Source organism: Rhinolophus hipposideros (assembly GCF_964194185.1).
Source record: "Rhinolophus hipposideros genome assembly, chromosome: 21".
NCBI classification, from domain to species: Eukaryota; Metazoa; Chordata; class Mammalia; order Chiroptera; family Rhinolophidae; genus Rhinolophus; species Rhinolophus hipposideros.
Window position 1 is genome coordinate 32,682,070 of NC_138067.1, and position 19,788 is coordinate 32,701,857.

Consider the following 19,788-nt stretch of genomic DNA (forward strand, 5'->3'; position numbering starts at 1 on the left):
GGCAAAGTGGAGCTAATGATAACAAACAAGATGGCATCTGTGCCGAGTGCCCGGCGCACAGCTGAGGCCCCGGGACCCCGGCCAGCCCTGCTGCTCCCTCGCAAACGCACTCACTCTGGTGGTCCTGCCCACCGGCCAGGGCTCCGGGTGCTTACAGGTTCAGGCTGAATGGTGATCGACGGGCTCTTCTGCTGACTAAAACAGCCTGTGTGACACCTGCAGCCATCAGCAGCAACCAGGACGTCCCCAGAGAGGACACACTGTGTTAGAGCAGGATGCTGGGGTTTCCCTGGTACCGGCCTCTCGGGTACGATCCCTGCTCTCCTGGCTCGGCCCTCCCTCGGCTCCGTCACCCACTGGCTTCCCTCGTGGGTTTGGCCCATGAGGGGTACAGGAAGAGGGAGCTCCGGGTCTTCATTCCACTGATCTGCCCCTGGGCGCTGGCCTGGCTGCTTCCTCGCCCTGAGCACAGCTTGAACTTGTAGCTTGAACTCCATATGTGCAAAACTGTTTACAGAAGCAAGGCCTCCCTCCCTCCCTCTCATTCGGAGTTACTGTGGCGGTATTTTTTTGTTTTCGGTGCAGGAGTGATAGCGTGAACACAGCCCCATGCTGGGTATGATATAGAAACACATTGTCAAGTGTGAACTCACTCTTCCCAGGCAGCCCACACTCGCCTCCCCTGAGGTAGCCCCGCGTTGGCTCAGTGTGAAGAGTTGCTTTTTGGGTGTTTTTCACTTGGACAAAGTTTACAGAAATTCTCTGCACCTGAAGTTCAACGTTTGCATCGTTCTGACTCCTGGTGTCAGTGAATCTGGCTTCGGAATGGGGTGTCTGGAGCACACCGTGCAGTAAGCACAAGCAATTGTCTCGTTGTGTCTGCACAACGTGTTTGAGAATGGCAGGCTGTGCTTTAACAGGGCAAATGACTCCTGGTCCCATCTCGGGAGGGCACACAGGGGAGAGGACAGGACGCTGGTTTGGTTTCTGCTAAGTCCTTCAAGGCTGCAAACCTCCTCAGAGACTGGGGCGCTCTAAAAGGGCCGTCATCCTTGCCTGTCTTACGTTTTCCTTTCTAGAGGTTAGAAACTTGGTCTCTCAGTGTCGAGAGGCCAAGGCAAATGCTCTGTGAAGTCCCCAGATTCAAAATGCTCCCAGAGAAACACTCCATGGCGGCGGTAGTCCAGGGACATGCTGAAGGGATTCCTCCTGACTTGAACTTGAAATGTGTATAAAGTGGGTCTTTCCGGACCATTGAACAGAAAACAGTGTGTGTTTAAATAAGAATGTTCCTTCCATTGGAAAGTCCTAGAAAATTAACACCATTGGATTTCAAACCCAAGGCTGATCTATCAGAGGTGCCTGTGGGTCTGTTAGTGGATTTTTCTTTCTCAGGGATCTGTCCTTCCAGCCATTTCCAAACATGTCCAGAATTTCTTGACTTGGTCCCTCAAGCTGGACCCTTTTGGTGATTAAACAGTTCTTGAAACTTCCTCTCCTCAGGATGTCTTTCCCACCACACAAGAAGGAAGGTGTGAAGATGTTTATCTACTGTCACTCTCTGAGTATGGGCGGCTATAACACCACACCACAGACTGGGAATTTAAACAGCAGACATCTATTCCTCATAGTTCTGGGGGCTGGAAGTCCAAGATCAGGTGCCGGTCCAGTTGGGTTCTGGTGAGGACCCTCTTCCTGGTTCTGTCCTCCCGTGGCCTTGCTTGGGGTGTGCATGGAGAGAGCCTGTGACCCCCTTCCTCTGAGAAGGGTACTAATCCCATCTTAGAGGCCCCACCCCCATGGCCTCATCTAACCCTAATCAACTCCCAAAGGGCCCACCTCCAAACACCATCACTTTGGAAAATTAGGGCTTCAACATATGAATTGGGGGGAGGGACACAAACATTTAGTCCAGAGTGCCCTGCCTGTTCCAAGAAAGGATGGACTGAGTTCTGCTATGGATGCAGAAAGGGGATTTGGGCCTGAAAATATCTGTGGTTACTTGGTCCTAGTTACCTTGACCAGGCAGTAATCGCCCTCTGTCTTATTCAGCGTGGAATTTTCTGGGACGTTGCGTCAGATGGGCAGGCTCCTGGAGAGTTCTAAACCCCAGGTGGAGCTGGATCCCAGCGGCTATTTGCACAGCAGGTCTTGGTGAAGGGAGGGAGTGGTCCCAAGAGCGGGCCCTGCCCAACACTGATTCAGACAAGGGACACACCATTAGCTTGGAGGAGGAGGTGCCCCTTCTCTTACAGGTTAATTAGAAATTGGTCCAATTATGGCCCGTTCTTCTCAGTGGGAAATTGGCATCTGGCTTTTTAAGAGACCATTGCTCATGTCTTCTGAAGTTTGGCTGCTTTCTTACGATGGTCCTTAAGCAGCAGGAAAAGTTTTAAGATTCATGCCAGCGTCTGGTTCCTCTTGTCTGCAGCCCAGACCTGCCATGTTCTTATCTGCCTTGCCGGGTGATGTCACTCGTGCACTAGCCACGCAGGTTCAGGACCTGCCTGCACTGGACCCAGTGCAGACCCACTGCCACACCTGTTGGGGGTGTCCAGGAAGACTGAGGCCCTGATATTTGGGAGAAGATTGTTGGTTGTCCCATTGAAAGGGCAGAGGGATGAGCTGCCCTTTGAGCTCCCCTAAAGAGATGTACCTGTGAGGAGCTGACAGGGATTAGGGAAAGGAGCCATCAGGATGTTCTCTGGAAACAAAAGGCCTGAAGCGTTGTCAATGAAAGACCATTGACCAGGTGGCCCTGGGCATGGGGTGACGGCATTCTAGCGGAGGGTCTGAAAGTGCAAAGACTGTTCCTGGCCCATCACCCCCAACCAGTGACCCCCCACTGGGTGGCTTAAAGCAGCCATAAATGTATGCTCTCACAGTGCTGGTGGCCAGAATTCCAAACTCATGGTCAGCAGAGCTGTGCTCCCTCCAGAGGCTCCAGGAGAGAGCCTTCCTTGTCTCTTCCAGCTCCCGGGGGCTCCTGACAGTGCTTGGTGAGGGAGTGCATGACTCCAACCTCGGCCTCTGTGTCCCATGGTGTTTTCCTTTCTCTATGTCCAAATGCCCCTCTTCTTAGGACGACACCTGTCATGGATTAGGTCCTACCCTGCTTTCATGTGACCTCATCCTGATTACATCCTCCAAGACCCTATTTCCAAATAAGGTCACATTATAGGTTCCCGAGGTTAGGACATGGAGATGTCTTTTGGGGGACACAGTTGGGCCCCCAACACCCCTGACCCCATCACTTGTAGAACGTCGGCTGACCACCACACCTTGGACCCACATCTTACAGAGATGTGTGATAACTCAAGCTTGAGTTATCAAGCTCCACGCCGTGAAACACGTTGTGTGCGGCAGTGTGAGTGGTGACGTTCCAGGTGCTGTGTGACATCCTGTGGGACACTCCTATGTGCCCTGCCGTGCCTCTCAATCCCTCCCGGGCCTCCTGAGGACGGTCCTGATGGGAACACAAGCGCAGTCCCCTCTTTGCTTACCTGATAGGATGCTTGGTAAGGGGCAGTGTTTCCTGCACCTCTTCAACGCACTGAAGCCACGCTGCACTTGGAGGTTAGGTGTGGGAATGCAGTCACCTCTAGAACCGTCGCCTCGAAAGGGGAGAAGGGCCGTCCTCACCACAGAGGGCTGCTGTGGTAACTTGTCACGTAGTGAGACTGTCCACTTGGTGTGTAGAAGGCTACTTGGCCCTGAAATCAGGTTTTAAACTTTTCTTTAAGAGACGGCAGGCACCGTGGTTTATCAGAATAGAATCATCACGCCGCGCTGATGTGTTACCAGTATGAAGACTGTGTAGATGTCCCTGTTAGTCAGCGTTTCATAATAAATCATCCATTTGCATGACTAGCAAGGCTGTGTGTGTTTCTACAATATGCTGAATGTTTAAATTGATGCAAGGACTCGAAGGTGTTTCCACTGTGCGTGCCCGTTGCCGTGAGAGGCACCTCTCTGGTTCTTTCTCAGGGGAGACTATGGTCTGCTAATGGTTCTTCTGGTCATTCATGCGATCTGGGTTGTTAGGTGAGAATTTGAAGACTGGTGCACCCTCTTTTCAAAAATTAATTTTCTCCATACTGATTAGGAGGGAACATTAGTTGACATTCATGTCACCCAGTAAAGCAGACATTTCTGTTACTTTTATTGATTTTTATTAATGCTTCCTACTGAATTCAACTCAGTTGCATAGCCTCTCTTTTAGAAGTTCGTTCTTTTGCCCTATCACACCAGTAATTTTTGCTGTTCCGTGCAGTGAGTTTTCCAAGTTAAAAAAAGAAATAGTCAGAGCCATGAGAACACTGCCACAGGACAGTGAGGGAAGCAGAGCTGAGCGCAGTCCTGGCTTAGGCGATCTATGTCCTCTGAGGTGGTGGCCACTTTGTTCTCGTTATCAGTCCGGACGGCAGCTGGCAGCGTTCATTTCCTGTGGTTGGGCATCTCAGCGCACTGCAGTCGTGAAATGTGGTAGCCGGTAGCCTGGTGCACCCTCTCCCTTCCTAGGGTCTGAACAGCACTGTAGTGATATGACGTACCACTTACTACACACATAATTAAAATAAACCTTTTGTTTTGTTCCTGCTGTGTCACCCACTGCCCTCGCACCCCTGCACCTCCCCTTCTAGAAGCCAGAAGCCTGGACCCCTGGGGAAATGTGGAGGGCCTTGGATTTGACTCTGGCTGACTTATTAAACCTCCCCCTACCCCAGCCCCAATCAACTGGACAGTTTTAAGACACATGGTTAAGATTTGTGCCCCGGAAAGCTGGCCTATCTGGGACGATGGGAGATGAATACCAAGTATCTGCACATTTCCGTTTCTGCTTTATTCTATTTTTCAGGTTTTGTTTTGCTTTCTCCTGGATTGTGTTTGAGGTTCGTGCTTCAGTGCTGGGCTGAGCCACAGAGCACACAGCAGAACCTGCTTTGTGTTACTGCCTGCCACACCAGGTCTTTGTGTGCACAGAATCTGGACCTGGGTTCCCTGGGGCATCTTCCCGTCAGCTCTGGGCTGTAAATCGAGCTCACGGCAGTTAGCTTGTTCGCTTTGCAAGCACTGGCTGTGGGATCCTTTTCTAGAATGTTGCAGCAGTTGACTCGAACCCTGGGCACTGAGCAGTGTCTGTGCTCGGTCTGGCTCTGTCGTGACCCCAGAGCGACCCCAGAGGAGCCTTGACATTTGAAGTCATTTGTGACCCTCGACTCATGGTGATGTGGTTTATGAAAGCACTCAGAACGGAGTCCAGGGAAACCCACTAGTGTTCCGTCAGTGGGTTTAAAGGCTTAAGAATAATCATTTGTTTTTGGCATTTGCTATACTAATAGGTGAAAAAGATTTCGGGCTGGTAGATCTCCTGGCCAGTTGGTGGTTTGGGGACATCCCTTGGACAGACTGTCTCTCAGCCTCTTCCTTTTCTGTCATGAGGAAGCTACTCCTTGAATTCACCTCCAGATCTGAGAAAGTCACCTTGTTGGTTGATTACGTTGTCATAACACGTTGGATTAAAACAAACACAGAACAAATAAGTAACCATGGCGTTTCCAGGAGGCCTCGGGTAGTCTTGTCCCTGTTCCCGACCACACAATTAAACTTTTGAAAGCAGATCTTATTAGTACATTGAGGGTTTCTCGTTTGTTTTTGGGGGGTTGGGTTTTTTTTTTTTCTCTTCTCTCTCGCATCTGGGTGGATTCTTGGTTGGAGTTGGAATTTTATATCTAAATATTACTGAAAAATCCTTAGGCTTCTTGCGTTTATTTTAGGTTTTGCACCAGTTTTGCATTATCTCAGTTGGGTATTAAACAGAGTTTCAGAATTGGCAGTATAAAGAGGAAAACCAGATGTGTGTGCTCCAAAACACAGGACTCTTAGATCCAGATTCCCTTAGTAGGCTGCTTTAAATTCGTACCCCATGCCATTCTTTTCTTTTGTCGGAAAATAATTGGCTGTGCTTCAGAAATGTACAGGGGGAACCCTCTGAATGAAGTTGGGAACGTAGCCCGTGCCTGCACCCCGTCCATGAGTGTCTCACGTATGATGACGTGCTGCCCTTCTGGGAGCCCCCCTGTAAGTACAGCCGCAGGCTCCCTGTCACTGACAGCCTGGAGGTGCTGCCGCTGGCTACTGGCCTGGGAGCTCACGCATTCCAGTTAGAGCCTTCTACATTCCAGAGCCTGTTTGAAAAAGGCACCACACATAAAATGAGCAGGCAGAACGAAGAAGGAACTGAAAACTCACTTTTGGGAGATGAGTGGGAATTCGTCCAGGCGAGCTTTGCCCCACAGAAGACCGGGGCCATGATCAGATGAGCAGGAGGCAGGATGAGGTGCCGGGCCAGCCATCCTCCTGCCAGTGCAAGGATCAACTGGACAGGTTTTCAGTGGATTCCCCTTCGTGGGACACCGCAGCGATCCGTGGGATGATGGCATGTGACCTCCTCTTTGCTGCTCTGCACTTAAGTTTTGATGTCATGGGTTTTCTGCGTCACCAGTTTAAAATCAGATCCAAACTAGCACATCTGTCTCAGCCTTCTGTGTATTTCAAGAGGCTGCAGAGAGCTTTGAGCAGCGTTGCTGGGAAGTGGACAAATCAGAGCTTTTGTGGAGTTGTTTTTTGTAGCCCTTTGTTTTTATTTTGGTCGTTTCACTTGTATGACCGTCACACAAACACCCTGCCTTCAGGCTAATGCAGTTATTAGAGAGGAGGTGCAGGCACGTCCGAGTGTCCGCTCCTGCCTCAGCTCCCTCGTGAGCTCCCTGGCTGCAGAGCCTTCCCTGAGGCCCTGTGGGGGTGTCGGCTCCGTTCTCATCTCAGCCCATTTGCACCTTGCTTTGTGAGCTGGTCACTTAGCCCTTTCTCCACCCCGGACTGTGTGCTGGTCTGAAAGGAGAGCCCCCTGGGTCTTCTTCCATGTCGTTCTGCATGACGTCCTCGCTCCTTTAACATGATTCATTCTCTTATTATGAAAACAGCACAAGGTGAAAACATAACTACGGCGTGAGGTCCATGGGGCGTTTCCCTCCCAGCCTGGACCTTCAGCCCACTCCATGGGGTGCCCACCCGTCACTTCTGATGCTCCCTCGGTGCCAATGCCCGGAATCCTCAGCCATGTGGTTATTTTGTGGAGACTGACTTTCGTGAGACTGACTTTCGTCTTCTATGTTTGCTTCCCTGGGCGACACTGTAATAAATCAGTGCTGCTTCTGGGTAAGGTTCCTGCTGAGAGTGCTGTTGCCTCTGCTGGCTTGTGGTGAAGTTAACCATTCGGAGAGGGGGCCTTTTGTACTCTTCCTTACTGTGTTTACTCTTTCGTCCGAAGAATAATGCATTTTTGAGAAGATTTCATTTATTCTTTAACAAAATGTTAATCTCACCTTAGAAGAGTCATTTCCAAATTTTGAGGACTCCCGGAAAAGTGTCTTGAATTGCTTTATCTAAATAGCCGTGTCTTGCCCAGCCTTGGAGTTTAGGGATAGGAACTGGGGCAGCCTGGCCGCACAGGGCTTCTGCTGAGGCCTCGTGGTAGCGACGGCCCCATGGGCCGGCTTTCTCTGCAGGGTCTGGAGTACGAGGAAGGGGAAGCATGATCCTAAATGTCTGGAAGGTCTTTTCCTCCAGTTCTGTGCACATTAAGTATTTAACTCATTTCTGAATCACTTAAAAACTAAACCAATGTGGAAATGTTTAAAAGGCATAGCATTTTGAATAAATTCCCCGCGGAGAACATTTTTATTTTCATTTACCAGCAAGACTGGTAATATGCATACCTTTGCTATTATAATTCTGCACATTTAGATTCTGAGGTTTCTGACATTACAATCCTTAAGATTTAATCAACGGTGTAAATCATGTGAAAAGTCATTTTATTGGCAATGCTGACAGGGAAAAAATCTCTGAGGAAACCTAAAATGCCTTCCATTTGTAGGGGGTAATGGCTTATCGCCAAAACCAGAGTACAGGCAGAACCTCCTCGGAAATAAGTTCCATGATTTCATAAGTTTCCTTAAAAATTAGTTATATGATTTGACCCTAAATTCACTTATTAAGGAATCTCGTAAAACATATATCAATTACAAAACTGTGACTACATTATAGTACCTAAGATTTTAGTTTAGTATTTCAAAACATTGCCTAGATTTTTTTCTTTTTTTTATTAAGTTCAGTCCAAGATCTGGCAAACCAGTGCTAAGTCAGGGCAGCCACAGAGCACTGCAACCTGTGTCCCTCTTTCCCCTTCTCCACCCACCATCTGTCTGTGTGGTTTTGAAAATTTCCTACACATCTATTACATTTCGTCTTTTCCTCATTCTGATTTTCTTTCTAGCTGTTGTGTGGCTGCATTATTGCCCAGCACAATCTCTCACCTGAACCACAAACCTCCCTCGAATGGGAGTTGGTGGCCCACGTTACTTTCCCCAGCTTTGCCGTGGGAATAAACCACCCACGACTGTACCAGTTAGACATGAGGTAACCCACTTGGAGGAATGTGGGGGCCAGCAGCAGAGACGTCACATGGGCATTCCTACATGGGACTAGTTCATAAAAAGTTCCCAGATGCATGTGAGTCAGGAATAAGTCTGCTAACTAAGAGATGCAGGTGCAGGCGCCACGAGCCCTGTGCCGGGCTTTCCAACCAGCTTGTCACCCCCGCGCAGCTGGCTTGCTCTCGGTCTTAGTAAACTTGCAGTAGGGTGTTGTGGGACCCCAGGCCTGCTATTGATACCTTGTCTGGTCAGTGTTTCTGCAGCGGCTCCGCTGTGGTAGGCGTGTTAAGTCTCCAGATTCCCAAGAACGTAGCTACACATTCCATAGCACAAAGACTGGACAGTTTGCAGGAATGTTGTAAAGACGGGGGTGAGGACCAATAGTGTGGCATCCTTGAGCCAAAGTGGCTGTCGTGAACTTCAGACTTACAGACCTGGGCGAAGCAGCCATCTGTGGAGAGAGGATACGGAGCTGGCAGCCCCACCTGTGTCGTGGAGATGCTGCACAATCCTGCAGAGACCCTGCCAGACCAAAGCGCATGTTTCCATCCAGTGTTGAGAGTTGACAATAGAGGAATGGATTGGATCCTTGTGTCCATTCCTGGGCCAGCAACGTGAAGTCACATACTGGAGTGTATTTGCTGGGTCCGGGTCCCGGGCCTACAGCCACTCCAAAAAGAGGCAAAGGGACGAAAGATGAGTTGGCCTTTGCTGGACAACAATGGGGTCCCGTGATGGGCCCACAAATAGCAAGTGTCTCCTCCATCCTGCCCTGGCCTCTCCAGTTTTCTTGGCCCAGCTGGGTGAACTGTGTTCTTTCTAACCGGTTAAATATCCTGTGCATGGAATGCCAGACAGAATTAAATGGAGCCTTCAGCTCTCTTGCTGCCCTGAGCCTTAGGTGCTCTGCCCGGCACTGAGCCCATCTCTCCTCTGCGTGACCCACACCCCTCCCCCGCAGCCCTCGCCAACCCCGTGGCCTCCTCCTTTGCCGTCTCTGGGCCTTCTCATGCCCTCTGCCTGTGATACTCTTCCTTCCCATCCCTCCTTCCCACAGAACTTTCCCGAGTCTCTGCAGGTGAGAGAACTAGACATTTTCTCATTCTCAGAATGCAGTCCGCTTCGCTTCATAGTTTGTGTTTGTTCCAGAACATACGTTCTTGGGGTCCCATTCCTACCCCTGCAGGGTCTTGCACACGGTAGGTCTTCAGTACATATCTGAGTTTGTTTTTCTGGAGAGGAGTTCATGTGGAGGGCTGCTGTCCAGGAGGCAGTTGGGGAGGACAGTGCAGGGAGCAGCGGGCCCCGGGTGGAGCAGGTGTCTGTTGCCACGTAGCTGATGCAGCCGTGTGGCCTCGGGGAGCAGGCTGCTCAGAATATACCAGAGCGCCTTCAGTGCGGGCTAGTCACTTGCTGACATTTGATCTTAAGCGACAGTTGAGCTAATTTAAGATGATTTAGATGCTAAACTAAAATTCAGAGAAAAGGCAAATGTCCATTCCATTAGTTAAGACTTAACAATAAGTTCCATTCATTTCTCTCAGACACTCACTGTAATCTTGCAATGGCTCATCAAAACCACATCACTGTACTTGTAACACTACTTGTAATTTATTTGTGCATGACCTTTCAGTGGTGCTCTAGAGTGTGCAAAGCGCACGAGTAAATGTTCTCGTCCGGTCGTTGGAGGCTGGCTTTGATGTAGTGGTGTTTGGATTCAGATACCCTTCGACTGACTTGGCCTTTTCGTGGCCCCCTTTTGGGAATCAGGATTTGTCTTGTCGCAGAGAATCCAGGAGTGCAAAGGTTCTTTCACATGTGTCAGCTGGCTCAGCCTTGTGAAGAGGGCCACGGAAGGAGCGTGTCGTATCAGGGCCATGGAGGGGCCACCGCCAGGCAGGAGGGAGGCGTGCTGTCGTCTGGTCTGCAGGGCTGGCAGTGGATAGGAGCAGGGCGTCAGCTCCGTGTGGCTGGTGTGGCCTCCCCGGTCCTCCCTGGCTCGTTCCTCCGCACTTGCCTCCACTCACACACCTCAGGTGCTGCTGTGTTTACAGGAAACTCATCCCTCCCTTGCCCTTTTGTCTTCTAGCTCACCCAGGGGTCTTCTTCACTGCTCTTACCCCTTCACATTTTCTTCTGAAAACTTTTCATTTGCCTCTCCCAAGTTTTCCTCTAGAATTGCCTGGCTCAGGAACAACGCATCAATCCCCGTTAGACACCAGGAGAGCCTGTGAAAATCCACGCAGACACATTTCCATGGTCCTTGCACTTCGCGACACTTCATTCCCTGTCTGATGGACCCCTCTAAGCAACCGCCTGTTTTCTCACCTGTTTCTCATTCTTACTCTTTCCTCATCAACATCAGCTTCATTTTCATTTATTTAACGAATATTTATCGAGTGTCAGGTATGGTACTAGGCAGTGAACAAAACACGACGCCTTCCCCCCTTCCTGGAGCTCCTATTCCACTGGTGGAGGCGGGGGGAACTCTGAGCAAATAAGCAAGATGCACTGTGCGCCTGGAGGTGGCCGGGGCTCCAGAGCAGGCCATGGCAGGCTGGGTGGGAATCGCCGGGTCCTCTCTGCTGGCTTCCATTCTCAGTGGAAGGGAAGCAAAGATAGAGGCAGGGGGAGGAGGAGCAGAGGAGAGGGAGGCAGGGGTCAGTAAGGCTGCACACAAGAGCAGGCCGCCAGGCACAGGGCAGCGGAGAGTGGCGCGTCTGCAGTGGGGCCTGGTGGCCCGGGGGTGTGCAGGATGTCACCGCTCCAGACCTGTGAATCAGCCCACTTCGGTCACCCCCCCTGACTGAGGCACTGTGTGGATTCTGACAGTTGGAGCAGACCCGTCAGGATAAGTTTGCTCAGGCTAAAGAAACGTGACATCTGACATGTGATTTTTGAAGGGGCTTTGATAGTTTTACTCTTTATGCCAAAAAAATAAAACCGCCGCCCCTCTGCTCTGATGCACAGAGGCTCCTAGAACAACCCATGACTAAATATAGCTTCGTGTCTCCCTTTCTTCAGGTCCCAGCTGACTTGTCTGGATTAGACTTCTTTGACTTTCTGTCCATGCTGGGAGTTTGTGGAGTGGAGGGCATGTCGGGACGTATGCTGGAGGGGCCTAGGGAGCCCTGAATCTTGCTGCCCTTTCTTAAAAAAATGCCGATGCTTTCCCAAGCCGCGAGGAGACTGATGCCCAGCAGAGGCCCACCTGGCCAGTGGAGGAGACTCGGGGACCATTGGCTTTGAGCACTGAGGGCCATGGGTGTGCTGCAGGGAGGCCCTCCGCCTGAGCCGGCCCTTCAGTTCTGCTAAGGCCATGCCGGCTGCTGCCCAAGGCTGCTCGGCCCCACAGGCCACATGGGGGTTGGCTACCTCCCTGGTGATGGGAAGCAAAGCTATGGACCTGGACAGGACTGGGTCCTATTTTCTGATCATGAGAGATCGGGTGTAGAGTAAGTGCTGGGAAAAAGAAAATGTGAATAATCGAGACTTCAGTTTTCTTCAGTTGTTTTTTTCTTTAACCTTTCAAAAATTCATTAGTGCAAATGGTTTATAATGGAAAAGAGTAGTGTTTTAATAAAGAACCATTGTTGTCAGATCAGCCCTTTGGGGACCAAGAAGCCAGTTCTTGCACTCAAAGGAGGTAGTTAAGGAAATGGTGACCGCAGTTGTATGCTTGTCTTGTGGCTACTGTGACACATGGCCACACACCTCGTGGCTTCAACAACCCACGTTTATTCTCAGTCTGGAGGTCAGAAGTCCAACACGTGTCTCCCTGGGCTAAAGTGAAGGTGTCACAGGGCTGGTTCCTTCTGGAGGTTCCAGGGGAGAATCTGTTTCCTGCCTTTTCTGGCTTCTAGAGGCACCACGCTCCTTGGCTCACGGCCCGTTCCTCCGTCTTCAAAGCCAGCAGTGTCTAGTCAACTCTTGCTCTCTGGAGCTGGGGAGGAGTCTCTGCTTCAAAGATGCCCGTGTGACATTGGGCCTCCGATACTCCAGGATACTCTCTCCATCTTGAGATGATCAGCTTAATCCCATCTGCAAAGTGCCTCTGCCCATGCGTGTCAGGGCACACACCCATGGGGTCTGGGGATGAGACGTGTACATGTTGGGGAGCAGTACTCTTCCCAACATAGCCAGCTGGCATTAGAATGTGAAACTGTTCACAGATGGTTTCTGAAGACACAAAAGGAAAAGAACTTGCTGCCATCTTTTATTCTAAAAATTTGAGTTTATCTGTTTTTTTCCACTGATGGGTTCCTTGTTAAAGAAACAGAACTCTTGCTTATCACAAACTAGAACATTATTTTAGAAGCACAGACTATATTTTCATACAGACGCCAAGCCTGCCTTTCCAGGAGTGAGCAGCCCATTCTCTCTCCACGCATGTGCCCTGTCTTCCTCAGCTCTGTTGCTGTTGCTGGAGGCAGTGGGCTGGCCAGGAAGTATGCTCATTGTTGCCTCACTATGGAGAGCCCGAAAGCGGAGGTGGTGCCATGAGCATAGTTTGAAGGAGGGATGGGACGCATCCCCCAAGTAAAAACCCTCACAGCTCATGGCAACTCACTCTCCTGAATGCAAAGCGTCAGGGCCCCTGCCCCCACTTCCCCATCCTGGCCTGCAGGGGACCAAGGCGCCAGCCTACGTTCCACCTGCTGGAGCACCAGGTAGGCTGGGCGGGCAGTGGGCCTGGACATGGGCATGCTCACCAGTGGTGGGGTCGCCCGGAGCCCATCCCCTGAGGCCTCATCTAGCCCTCTCCAGCCCCAGCCCAGCGCAGTGGCCCTGGTTGAGAGGGCGGCCCGTGTGCTGGTGATGTGTGTCTGGAACTTGGTCTTCCCCCGGGAGCTCTTCTCCAGCAATCCATCACCAGTGTTTCCTCGTTACTGACCGCCGCTCCTCACCCAGCGGCCTTCTCGACTCCATCGGGAGTGTTGGGTTTTGTAACTCACATGCATGTGTCTGCTGTTCCGGCAACTCTTGGGGGGCTTTTTCATCTCCCATAACTCACAACTGATCTGGGAGCTCCCAGAATTGTGCTGTGGAGCGTGTGTCCGGCCTGTGGGTCGAGGACATGCCTCCATGCCCTTTCCCTCTCTTGGCTGTCTCCAGGTCTCCCCTCCCTGTGAACCTAGACCAACAGTGGTTTCGGGGGGTCTTCAGGGGCTTTCCCTCCTGCTCTGTGTCCCGCTGTCTCTCCGTGTCTGTGTTCTCAGGCATGCCCTTGGCCACTTCCCCACACTCACTCTTTGGAAACTCAAGCTGCTCGGTTTTTTTCCTGTAAGGCTTCAAAAGCCATTTTTGTGTCCAACATGTGGCCGTGTGAGGGAGGTCACTTGCAGAAGTGGCGGAACAACCTGCTCCCACGCAGATACATTCACACGCGCTCACACCACACACACACACTGGCCAAGCAGACATGCCTCCCGAGTGATTCGCGAGCCAGATCCCGCAGAGCGGAATGTGGTCTTGGGCCATCCTCCTTGGTCCCTACGGGCATGGCGGAGTCTGCGTGCTTGGTGCTCACCTCTGCCCTCGCACCGGGGCCAGTGCTGACCGTGGTCTGCTGCGTCCCTCCAGGTGCTGCAAGGAGCGCAGCTGATAGCCGTGGCCTCTTCAGATCCTGCCGCTGCAGGCGTGGACGGGTCTCCTCTCCAGGGCAGTGACATCCAGGTGCAGTACGTCCAGCTGGCGCCGGTGACAGACCACACCACTGCAGCTCAGGTGGGTCCTGTCCCTTCTAGAAATGGACGCCCTGTCTGTGGACAGGTCCTGGGGCTTCTGCAGGTGTGAACACAAGCCCCAGTTTGGGTGTCACTACTTCTGATGTTCCCCTGCAAGGTAATTACCATTGAGTGAGAGAGTCTTAATTTGGACAGACAGAAGCACTCCTGTGGAACTCCATTTTTTTTTAAGTGCCTGGAAATGTACAGGTAAGAAGTTAGATCGGTAACCCTAAACCGATTCTTAAGATACTCTGTCTCATGCAAATGTTTGTCTATAAATTCAGAGGCCAAAAATTACATTCTCTTCAATCCTCCTCTGCAAGTGAGGGGTCCCCGGGACCTGATACCTCGCTGCTTCTCTGCGGGGGGGCAACAGAGGTCAGTGCTTCTGCAGGCCCAGCCCTCGGCCTCGACCCTTTGCCCAGGGGCTGGTTTATGGGGCACCTGCCTGTGCGTAGCCCTCTGCGTTGTGGTGGAAGTGCAGGCTGGCCACGGTAGCTGTGGTGCTTGCTCTTGGTCCTGCGGGCGCTGGACCAGCTTCCTACACTTCACTCCTCGCAAGGCATCCTGACCACCTTGTCGGGAACTCCACATTCGTAAGGCCCACTTTTCCCTTTGTTTGCTACATGCTCCTTCAGCGTGTCTGACTGACTGTAAGCTTGCCACGGAAGCTTCTCATTGTCTGGTTTTGCTGGGTCTCCTCCTGCACTGCCCCTTACCTGCTCTTTCCCGGGAGCTCTTGGAAACTCCAGCATTGAGACTCCGTTTGGACACTTCCAGAAGTGTCAGATGAGAGGGCTGCTGCTTTAGACATTTGAAGCATTCATGGAGCTACCCCACGGTGAGTGTCCTGGGTGGATTGAGCATCATGGCCTCTCTCCTCAGAGTTCCCATGGGTCAGGGGGAACCAGGCCTGAGCCCCTGTGCTAGCAAGGAGGCTGGCAGAAGCCTGACAGCCTGAGCCCCTTTAAGAGGACAGTATGAGTGGGTTCTCTCTGATTGGTTGGTTGTGTTGGAACAACCAGTTCTAAAGTTAGTGTGGATTCCTGTTTTTCTGAGAGTAACCATAGGATTGCTCCTGAGAAGACAAGAGGTCCCTTGGAACAAAGCACAAGGCTGCTGGTGCTGCAAATGACACAAATGCTTGTTGCCTGCTTTCTTAAATCACATAGCCTGTAGGTTTCAATCACTAACATTACTGCTGAGATCAAGAGTGCCATTGTGATGCTGGGCTTTTATATGCTCTGACCGTGGGATGGCAGGGGACCGCCTCAGAGCCCCCTGCCCGCAGGACCCTGCTGGTGTTCTGTTCCAGCCTGCTGGGTGTTGACTCCTGCTCCGCCTTCTTGCGCATTCTGTCACCCTCTCTGAGTCTGCTCCTCTCTTTTCTGTGGCCAGGCACTAAGAGCCCGTGTATCTTGATGCCGTCAGCCTTTGATGCTTAGGATTAAAGCCCCAAATTTTCAAGCTGTTCCTCTCCCCTCTCGCCCTCTTCTCTGCACTGTGCTAGGTGTCATGTGCTCTCCGTAGCCCTTGGAGAAAAGGATATTCTCCTTTGGTCCACTTGCAGCCGCACGAGGTGGCTGCTGAGGAATGGTGCTCAGCAGAGCCAAGTGGGTTGCCCAGCGTGACCCTGGTGACCAAGTGGCTGGCTGGGTGACCTCAGCAGTTCAGTGAGGACTTCAATTCTTAGTCTCCTGAATCACAACGAGGCCCCAGTTGGCCCAGAGTTTGGGAAGGTGTGCCCCAGAGGAAACATGCCTCTCCCCCCCCCTCCCCCCCCCCCGATCCCTACCAGGCCCCTCCAGCCTCTCCCATGGCCTGGGCATTTCCAGGTACCTCTGACTCTGAGTGGTATTGGGCTTTCACACCGCAGTGACCACAGAGGCTCTGGAGACTAAGAAGGATGATGCGTGGCCTAGAGCACATGCGTGCGTGTGTGGTGTGTGTGCGCGCGCACGCTTCCCAGCCAGCTTATTTGATGTGGTTGAAAGCGAACTTGTCCTGGAAGAAAGCACCCGTGCAAGCCCCACCTCGCCCCACACTGGGTGATGTGGGTGATGTGCACGTCATGAATGGGGTCCTTCTGTGAAGGCAGTTTACTCCGTGCTGCTGGGCAGGTACCGAAGGGTCACACAGTGTGTGTCCTGCAGGTTTTGGGGGCTGTGTGGTGGGTCATCTTACTGGATTATAAATTTGTGGTTATTCTACAGGTTTTGGAATTGAAGAAAGCTGTGTCCATTTTAGCCCTTTGCCCCCTTGGCTCCCTGTCAGCATTCTTTGTCTCTGTTCACACCTGGCAGCTCTCAAGAGCCATTCCATTAGGACAAATAGCAACGGAGTAGAGAATGAGATGTATGCCTACTGCCCCCGCCTGGCATCCCTCCTGCCTCCCTCCCGCCGCCTGCAGCTACCAGCGTGCTCTGATCCACTTGCTGTTGTCCAGAAACTTGTGGGGAACCCCTCCCCGACCCCGCCTGTGTCATAGGTTTATCCCTTGTTCCTTGCACCTGCCCAGCCCCTCTCATGAGCTCTGTAGACAGTGCGGAGGGTGCCTGTGCCGAGTCCTTCATCTGAAACCGGAAGGCCTCTGCTTTAAGGAAACACTGAGCTGAATGTCATTGGATGTTTGTGTAGTATTTCAGAAGCACACCCTTGACCTGTAGTAGGAGTTGTAGCGCCAGCCCCCACACCCAGGGACTTCTGCGTTGCCGTCTCTGTGGCTTTCTTTGCATCTTCCTTTGTGGTCACCACGCAGGTCCCCTCCAGCTAAATTTCCTGCTAGGGAAGCCAGGAAGCCCATCTCTGAGTGTCTAGTCTTGGTGACACCACCTTTGACGGATGGCATAGGGGATCCTAAAATAAACCCAAATCTCCATTTGGGGGCCAATTCTGGATGATTGGTGACTTATTCTGTGATTGTATTTTTCCCTTTAACTTAAAACTGGGAATATGCATTTAAAGTCCTTAATATCTGTAACTCATTAATTTGAGCTTACGTCTTTAAGGGGAGAAAGGTAGCTGCCCCTAAATGTTTTTTGGAACATTGGATCAGGTTTTATAAGAAAAGGCAAAATGGTAACTGAAATTCTAGAGAAATATATTCGGTTAAGGACATGTTAGCTACTGCGAGAATGTTCCCCAGTGATAAGCAGGGGTAGGAATGGGAAATCCGTAGCATAGACTTCAAGGAGCCCTGTGGCATGGGAGGGAGGGTAGGCGGGGTTCTGGGCAAGCGGAAGGCTCTGTGAGGAGGGCCTGCGGCCTAGACTCGTCAGAGCTGCTGCGTGAGTAGCTCAGGATCTGGGAGAGTCATTGCTCAAGGCAGGGGTGAAGCTGGGACCCAACCCCTCTCAGCTCTGCTATGTGTGTTTGCTTCTATGCATGGAAACCATTGGTGTTTTGTGACTGGTGAGTGGCGGGTCCTTTTATAGAAAAGCCCTCCTCTCTCCCCTCTTGCAGACGGCTGAGACCCTGCAGCCCACCCTGCAGTCCGAAATGCAGCTTGAGCACGGAGCCATTCAGATCCAGTGATGCAGGACAGGCCGCCTGACTGCGACAGGACCTGAGATGGAGCTGTCACCGCGCTCAGCGCGGGCTCCAGCCAACCACCCAGTTCTACATGCGCCCTGGCCCCACGGCTTTGCACGGAGGTGACCCCACACATTCTGTTCAAGTGCATCCGAAAGCCTCGTCCACAGGAGAAAGTGTCCCAGTAACACAGACAATAACAACAGCCGCTGCCCCTGCCAGAAGACCCCTTTCGTTTGAGTCACACTGTTGGTGTCTAGAGAAAGAGTGGGGAAGCACAGTGTGGATTGCGTTAAGTACACGCAGAAAATCAAGAACTACAATATTTTTCTCTGTTTAAACAGCTTTTTTTAATTTGCTATGGTGTTTATAACAAAAAAGAAAATTGAAAAAAATGGAGTAGCAGAAGCCTTTTGCTGTGTGCTCTGTTCAGTGTAATGAAAATAGGTATTTGCAAAGACAACTGATTTTGATGGAAATATTGCTTACCTACTTTTCTAGGGGGAAATGCTCTCAACACTGTAATTAAGCATTTCTAATGAAATAAAATGTATTTATGACCACAGCAGCTTGGATGCTGTTTCCTCTTCAGAGATGGTTTGCCGAGGCCCGCCTCTCTCCTGATGGATGCTCAGAGGTCACCCAGCGGGCCCTTTCAGCTGTGCCGGCAGCACTTGTGGGGTCCTTGCAAAGGAAGGGGCATGGCTCTTTCTGTCAGTGCCACATAACAGGGCCTTGAGTGTCAGCTCCCCCAGAAGCAGAGAGCCTCTCGGACACAGGCACCCCGATACAGTGTGAGGCGGCTTCAGTATTGTAGGAATTCCCACCAGTAACCTGTGCTATCAACTCCAGAAAGTTGCAGCTCCAGGGCTCCTTATAGAAAGTCATGTCCAAAAGAACCTGCCTCATCGTCTAAAGTTAAAAAAAGAAAGGCAGAGAAAACAGTTCCAAACATAAGCACAGAGGTGGTTTGCATTACACGTGACCAGCGTGTGGGGCCTGCTTCTGTCACACCGTTTGGCAGTTACATGAGTGAGATTTGTGAAATTCCCACAACAAAACTGTATCCCCTTGCTTAGACTATGCCTGCTCAACACTTTGTGGGAAGCATTCCAAGTTGCCATGCCAAATAGCCATGCCTCTACCTCCTCACCCTCTGGGGGTTCCTGGGCTGGGTAGTTAATGCGGGACATGTTGAGGGGTGAAGGTAGGGTGGGCAGAGCAGCTCCCTCCACGGAGACAGCATGTCTACATTCCGTGCCTCCATCCATGCTCCAAGGATGGGCGCTGTGAGCTGAGGACTCGGGGACTCCCTCACAGTCACCTGGAGGCCATTCTCCAGGAGGTGGAAGTGGGCAAAAGAACCAGTCATCAGGCTAGAAGGAGAAGGTTTAATTAACGTGTCTGGAATCCCAGGAGGAGAGAGTGGAGAGAACAGAAGAAAGATAACATTTAAAGGATTCGGGAGGCAGAACAGATCCCAAGTAAATAAAAATAAATCCATGCCTGGACACACACAGACCATTAATGACAAAGATAATTCTGAAAACAGCCAGAGAGAAAGGACAGACCACCTACAGTGGGGTGCAGGAATCAGAGCAGACGTGTCAGCAACCACAGGATATCAGAAGCAGAGGGTAGAGTACCAATGAGGCATTGAGAGGACAACGTGCTCTACACAAAACTGGGTCTTTAGTAAAACTGTTGTTCAAGCATGCTGGTGACAGTTGCCATTTGACCCAGCAGTTCCACTCCTAGCTGTACGGGTCCACCCAAGAGAATTGAAGCCCTATGTTCATATATAAACTTGTACGTGAATGTTCACAGCAGCACTATTCACCATGGCCCCAAATGGGAAAGAACCATGTGTCTGTCAGCGGATGAATGGATAAACAAATTTGCGGTCCATCCACACACTGGAGTATTATTCAGCCATAAAAAGCAAGGAAGCTGTGACACACAACTACCACATGGATGAATCTTAAAAACATTCTGAGTGAAACAAGCCAGATACAACAGGCCCCATATGG

General features: G+C 51.3%; 1 protein-coding gene across 12 annotated transcripts in view; it reads left to right on the forward strand.

The window, feature by feature from the left end:
• The window catches only part of BANP (BTG3 associated nuclear protein), a 118,265-nt gene extending 99,940 nt beyond the window's left edge, over nucleotides 1-18,325 (forward strand). For 5 of the 12 annotated variants that reach the window (XM_081032990.1, XM_081032991.1, XM_081032996.1 and 2 more), the window contains 2 exons: nucleotides 14,082-14,225; nucleotides 17,690-18,322. In XM_081032990.1, coding sequence (XP_080889116.1) covers nucleotides 14,082-14,225; nucleotides 17,690-17,761 — 216 coding nt within the window. In that variant the 3' untranslated portion in view covers nucleotides 17,762-18,322. Of the gene's footprint in view, nucleotides 1-11,522; nucleotides 14,226-17,689 lie in introns of those variants that run through there. The other 7 variants (XM_081032998.1, XM_081032997.1, XM_081032992.1 and 4 more) reach the window with 3 other exon arrangements.
• Nucleotides 18,326-19,788: the final 1,463 nt, after the last annotated feature.